The following is a 6,654-nucleotide window of genomic DNA, read 5'->3' on the forward strand; positions in this document are numbered from 1 at the left end:
AATGCTTCGTGCTTTTCCCTAAAGCAGGGGACACGGTCCAAATTCGAATGAAACCAACAGTAATTGTAACAACGTCTCCAGCACTCTCATTCCTTTCAGTGGAAATAAATATATTTGGGAAAACCTTTATATTCAAGCATCACCCACCTAAAACAAATGATGGGCAGCCGAGCATATCCTGAGAAAAGTAAAAGTTCAGTATTTCTCAGTATATATGAATTACAAGAGCTATAAAGGCACATGTAATATTTTGGAAGGTAAAAAAAAGTATTTTACTTCATCATCCAAACAATATGTTGACATCTACAAACACTCTACACGGAGTACTATGGGGCGCGGTTTGTAAACTGAAACATTAACAGCAACATTTTTCCACATTTAGCTCCAAACCTTGTAAAAACCTGTTTTTTTAGAACATTTATGAAAATATTTGTAACGTTTTTTAATCAAGGTCTTTTCATTGAAAGAAATCATATAATACTGCTTATAAACTGAAACCCCACTCTCCTGTCTGCCAAAGGAAGGGGGGGGGAGGTCAAATTAGGCAGTGTGATGGAAAATTGACTTTTATAGACATTTCCACAAATTGTACAGAGGCAACTATCCATCTTTCCATTTGTCAGTAAATGTCAGAGATGGTTGCCAGGTAGTGTAGAAGCTGGATGTAGATCCTTTGAGGGAGCATCTTATCTTTTCCTGTTTAAAATACTGCATAACCTCTATGATCCAATGTGAACATGAAAGGAGTGAGGAGTCTTTCCAATGCAACAGCACCTGTCTCCTGGCTAACAGAGTATAAAAGGCTATCGTTTTCAACTTTATTTGTGTTCAGATGCCTACCCTGTGGGACGGTACCAACTAGTCCAACAAAGGGACATGGATCAAATGGCTCTCCTAAAACTTTAGAAAGAGTAGAGAAGACTACTTGCCAGAACTGATGATGCACTGAACAAACCCAGAACATATGTAGAAGGGTGGCTGAAGCCTGCTGACATTTATCACAGGTAGGACCCAGATCTGGTCTAAATCTGGACAATTTAGTCATTGACCAGTGTAGTCAATGTGCAATTTGTATTTTTCCAACCTTTATTTAATTTGTACATAGCACTGTGCACAACCACTAAGCGTAACAAAACAAGTAGCTAAACTTACATAAACTACAAGCTACACATACTACCTTCATACATAACACCACAAAAGGGAAAAAACAAACGAACAAAAACACACAAAAAAACAAAAGAAAACAGAACCAAAAAAAGGGAGGGAGGAACTGTGTGCAACTCCCACTATACATTACTCACAGTTGCAGGTATACGTTACACCTAAATTAGAAAGTAATGATTTGCTGGTTATAGTTTATGACAGTTCACATCAAACAACCTTTCCTGGAAGGATCCAACTCAAAAACTATACTAAAATATAATGACAGCATCCATCTCATCATAAAATCGAAACAGCCAATAACATGAACAAAATAACTCACAATCTCAATCAGTTTATCCTCATGTAAATGCATATACAGTATATATATATATATGTATATATACTGTATATGCATTCAAGTGGCTCCAAAGTGTTTTCTTGAAACAGGACATCTAACAGTTAGGTCCATATACATATTTGGTCACTGACACAAGTTTAGGTTTGTTTTTGTCGTTGTTGTTTTTTTCCTTGTTTACTGAAACATCTCTTTTTAAAGGGACCAAAGGTAATTGGACAGTTGGCTCAAAGGCTATTCCAGGGGGAAATTTGGGTAATTCCTTCATTCTGTTATTATTGAATGGTCAACCTGATCTTAACCCAACTGAGTGTGAATTTCATATGTTGAAGACTATAGGTCCACAAACAAACAGCAACTAAAAGTCGCTGCAGTGAAGGAGGAAACCAGCATCTGGTGATGTCCATGAGTTCAAGACTTTAGCCTGTCGTTGCAGCGAAGGGTTTTCAACCAAGTATTAGAAATTAAGATTTTATTTTCACTTATTTAATTTGTCCAATTACTTTCTGGCTACCTGAAATGAAGGCTTGTTTTAAAAATGCTTTAGTTGCTCACATTTTTATGCAATCTTTTTGTTCAACCCACTGAATTAAAGCTAAAAATCTGCACTAATTTTAAATTCATTGTGGAAATTTACCAAACCAAAATCAGTGAAAAGTTGTCTCTGTCTAAATATTTATGGACTGTATTTGCACATTTAACAATATCCAGAGTATCTTTAAGCTAGAATCACTGCTATGGTTGTTTTGACTCAGTTCAGTTGTGGTTTACATCCATGTCTGTCCACTCATGATACAGTCAGTTATGGCAAAAACCCACCTTTGGTTATCGACTTGCATTCACTTCATGAATGAATCTGAGTGAACATTTGTCCTAGATTAACACTGTACACCTACAACCTTACAATATAACGTGCTTTGAGACAAGAATTGTTGATTGTTAAGTGGTGCTATATGAATAAAACTGAACAGATCTAAAGAAGGGTTCCTGACATTTAAGTTTATTAGAACAGGACACATGGATGACTGCAGCCCGCTCAGATCAAGGCTTTGACGTTTCAAATATTCCAGTTCATCCAAGAACCTCAGCAGTTTCTGTTAACATGTTGTTGCTTTGCTCCCCCATCTCAACCACTGAGCCTGGTGATTTCTTTAGAGGAAAAGGACAAAAGGGAACAAAAAGACACCGACTGCAGAGATGCTGATCTTCTACACTTTGAAATCACAAAATCACAAATTGACATTTTCTAGAAATCTTAATGTGTTGAGCTGAGCTGTTTAACTTGAACAGTGAACAGTGGTGGAAGAAGTATTTAGATCTGACTGGAGTAAAAATAGCAACATTTCAGCACAAAATACTAAATATAGATAAAATATTTAAGTGAAGCTCCTGGTTTAAAAAAAAGAATTATTATTATTATTATTATTGTTGTTGTTATTATTTTTTACTAAATTGATGTCAAACTGCAATGGAAAAAGGCATAATATTTGAAACAAATATGTATCAGAGGTTTTTGAACTCAAATCTCTTTAAGATTCAGCTTTAATTTGTTGTTTGTCTTGATATTCCTGTATTCTCTCTAAAGCAGGGGTGCCCAATCCCGGTCCTCGAGAGCTACCGTCCTGCAGCTTTTAGATGCATCCTTGTTCCCACACACCCGAATCAAATGAATGGCTTGTTATCAGGCCTTTGCCAAACATGATGGCATGCTGAAGAGGTAATCAAACCATTTGATTCAGCTGTGTTGGAGTAGGGACGCATCTAAAAGCTGCAGGATAGTAGCTCTCGAGGACTGGGATTGGGCAGCCCTGCTCTAAAGCTTTTGTTTTTGCAATCACAGAGCTTTGGAGACAACATACGGAGCTTGATCAGCAGCGACAAGACTCACGATCTCCAGTATTACGGCATCACCTCGAATCTGGAGAGCATGGGTACCACGCATGTGTCTGTGCTGACCGAAGATGGATCCGCTGTGTCTGTCACCAGCAGCATCAACCACATGTCAGTGTCTGGATGAAACTGTTTCACTGTTAGGAAGCAGCTATCAAAAATGTGTCTTCCTTTGAAACTGAAAGATTGAAAAGGTTTAAGATTATTTTTAGAAGCTGCTTTGCAAAATTTCTGTACTCGTACGTGTTGTCATTCATTTACCGTTTTCTACTTACAGATTTGGCTCCAGATTCCTCTCTCCAAGCACTGGAATCATCCTCAATGATGTGCTGTTTGACTTCTGCACAATATCTAATTTTGGTAAGGGATCAGCTGGATACATTTTACACTCAATATTAAAACAAGCACAGGGAAGAGCATTGTGGAGATCAGGATGCACAGTGAGGATTGTTTCAAAACTAATGACACAGAGTTTATTTTATTTCCTGCAGTTATTTTCTTAGGGAATGAATAAAGTCTATTTAGAATTAACTCATAAGCAAGGTTTTTGTTACATTCCAACACACATTTCTCAGAAGAAAAAAGTAAAACAAAAAACAAACAACATTTCCTTCAGCATTCATCAGTGTCTGATGATGCTGAACAAAAGTAAATGGCACATGTCCGGGTTGAATAAATGCATCATCATCATCTGATTCACATCATTCAGAAGCAATTTATATGTGATCATTTTTCTCTTAACAGTGATGAGTGTGGGTTGTAGTTTTGTGCTGTCACTCAAGGCTTTTGTTGTATTTCTCAGGAGAGCAGCCTCCCTCCTCTATGGCTCCAGTTCTGCTGAAGTCTCAGTTGAAGACACTGGTGGTTGGATTGACTGGTGGGAGTATGACCAGTACTGGAATGGCTTTGGTACGTGTCCATGGCAATCACACAAACTGCTAAGGAGAGAAAATAATACAGATCCTCTTTAGTGTAAGAGTAAACACTGTAGTCACAGAAGTTTTCACCCTAATCCATCCTCTAATCATCACTTTCCCATCTGAAAGACTGCAATGTATTCTAATATTTCTCTTCAAGGCGCTCATGAACCACCTTTGGTTTGGAAAGAGCCTTAAGGACGCAATTAATGCTCCAGTTGTTTATGTCGACTCTGAAAATGCAGTAAAGTTTGAACCCAACTTTGAAAAAGTACGTGTAAATATTCAGTGTATTTAAATGATGCCACAATAAGAAATTCTGCTTTTGTTCCATCTGAATCTCTTCTCCTCTTTGTACTTCGGGATGTAATTGAGGCTCTTAAGAAAAAGGGACACAATCATCAACCAGCAACAAGATTCTACAACGTAGTTAACGCTGTGGAAAAGGAGGAGAGCTGTATCTCTGCATGGTCTGATGAAAGGAAAAAAGGCAAAGCAGCTGGTTACTGAGGCCAAAAGCCAGAGGTGTTAGTTTAATAGCCTGGCTTTAAGGTTATAGATACTCCCGCAGCCACAAAATCACAAAATTGTAGCCAATAGTGTGCATAGTACTTAAAGATCATTAAACAAGATGCTGATTATTCTCACAGTAAACACTGTCCTAATAAGTTTATAGTTCCAGTTCATAATTTTAACTCTTACTAAATGCATGTTTATTTTGGTCATTTTAACCCCACAATAGTCCAAAAGGATCATAAAGTAGAGTACGCTTAGGGTGGCCTGTCTATATCTGGACTTCTGGTTTCAAAAGAAAGAAAACAAAAACAGTTTTAAAACACATAACAAGATGGCCACAGTCACAATGCTCAGGTTAACACATGTAGTATATGTGAAACACACAATCACAGTTAATTAGGATGAATCCAAAACACCAGGGCTGATGTCGCTGTTACAGCCATGTCACTACAGCAAAGCTTACACACTGTAGAGATTTATTCATAACATTATCTTAAATGGTGATACCACAAGGATGTGTGACATCATCTGTGAGACATCAACCTTAAGATTCAGTGACCTTATATTGTTTTTAGAGAACACAACTTTTCAGTTTTAATATCTGATTTGTTGTGGTTGTGTGTCTAATAACCTAATCTGGCTTAATTATGGTTGAAATAATATTTTTTATGACATAACTTTTAGTATCTGAGATATAAACATGAAATCATTCGATTTTATGTTGTAAGATGTGAAAGATTTTGTGCTTTCTGTGCTGTGGTGATTTCTTCTTCTTCTCTGTTCTCAAACTAGGAGCTCAGCCTGGGAGGGGTTATTTTTTTCTCCTCTTTCCTCATGTGTTGTGTATTTACAGGTTTTTTTCGTACCTCTCTGTCTTCCCACTGTTATGTTGGCACTTATCCGGCACTATCATGAGCACATGCCGGTTGTCTGGCAGCCTTTAAAACAATTTCCCTCGGGAGAAATAAAGTATCCTCAATCAATCAATGATGCCAGTTGTCTACAGTAACTGGCAGTACTTAAAATTTTAACTAAAGAAGCATGTTGAAATTCAAAATTTTAATTAGCTTGACCACAGAACAGTTTTCCATTTTGCCTCAGTCCATTTTAAATGATTTCACATTTATTATCCTGGGTCTGTTTTCCCAGTTTTTTTGTTTTGTTTTTTTAGATTTCTAGTTTGTTAATTGAAATATTCTGTGAGGCATCCAATATTGACTTTTAGTGTTGTCCTTTGCACACATTCTGTGAGTCTTTTGGTGATGTGCTGTACATGATGAGATATACACAAAGTTTTCACAGTTTTAAACTAATAAACATTATTTTGAAATTGATCCATAATATGTTTTTGCAGATTGGTGACCCTCTGTCCGGCTTTACTTCTGAGAAACTCTGCCTCTCTAAGTTGCTCTTTTTATGTGCAATCATGTTACTGACTTGTTGCAAATTATCTTAACTTTTAAATGTTCCTCCAGCTGTTTGTTTTTAGTTCCACTTATTATTTAAACATTTAGTTGCCCCGACCTAGCATGTTTGCTCCTGCCATCAAAGTCAAAATGAATTGATATTTTTGATAAAATAGTAAAATGTCACATTTTAAACATTTGATATATTGTCTGTGTTTTACTGTTTTATTATTATTTGTTTTCTATGTATTATTATTTATTATTATTAGTTTTCTCATTATTAGAAAAATAATCGATGAATAGCTACCTTACCGTGGCAGGAGGGTTTGTGTGTCTCGGGGATCTAAGGGATGTTGCTGACAGGCTTTTGTCCCTTCTGAGAGAATAAGCTGGCCAAAGCAGGTGATAGAAGCCACTGACATCTAGA

The 6,654-nt window shown here is 36.8% G+C and overlaps 1 protein-coding gene across 2 annotated transcripts; it reads left to right on the forward strand.

Moving 5' to 3' along the window:
* Positions 1–3,255: 3,255 nt before the first annotated feature.
* LOC120731471 (glutathione hydrolase 5 proenzyme-like) lies at positions 3,256–6,407 on the forward strand. Of its 2 annotated transcripts, none has more exons than XM_040028475.1 (4): positions 3,256–3,499; positions 3,666–3,748; positions 4,191–4,297; positions 4,466–6,156. In XM_040028475.1, the coding sequence occupies exons 1-4, from the start codon at positions 3,426–3,428 to the stop codon at positions 4,601–4,603; spliced, it is 402 nt and encodes a 133-aa protein (XP_039884409.1). In that variant the 5' UTR covers positions 3,256–3,425; the 3' UTR covers positions 4,604–6,156. The 2 variants fall into 2 exon arrangements, with proteins under 2 accessions (XP_039884409.1, XP_039884410.1); XM_040028476.1 differs by lacking the exon at positions 4,466–6,156 and adding an exon at positions 6,176–6,407 and having other exon boundaries at positions 3,259–3,499.
* Positions 6,408–6,654: the final 247 nt, after the last annotated feature.

Source organism: Simochromis diagramma, unplaced genomic scaffold (assembly GCF_900408965.1).
Source record: "Simochromis diagramma unplaced genomic scaffold, fSimDia1.1 OVJJ01000781.1, whole genome shotgun sequence".
Taxonomy (NCBI): domain Eukaryota; kingdom Metazoa; phylum Chordata; class Actinopteri; order Cichliformes; family Cichlidae; genus Simochromis; species Simochromis diagramma.

Excerpts from the sequence above, each read along its gene's own strand:
- LOC120731471 (XM_040028475.1), top strand. The coding sequence starts at position 3,426 with ATGGGTACCACGCATGTGTCTGTGCTGACCGAAGATGGATCCGCTGTG. Across the intron at positions 3,749-4,190 it reads CTGCACAATATCTAATTTTG|GAGAGCAGCCTCCCTCCTCT; the intron begins GTAAGGGATCAG and ends TGTATTTCTCAG. Across the intron at positions 4,298-4,465 it reads CCAGTACTGGAATGGCTTTG|GCGCTCATGAACCACCTTTG; the intron begins GTACGTGTCCAT and ends TTTCTCTTCAAG.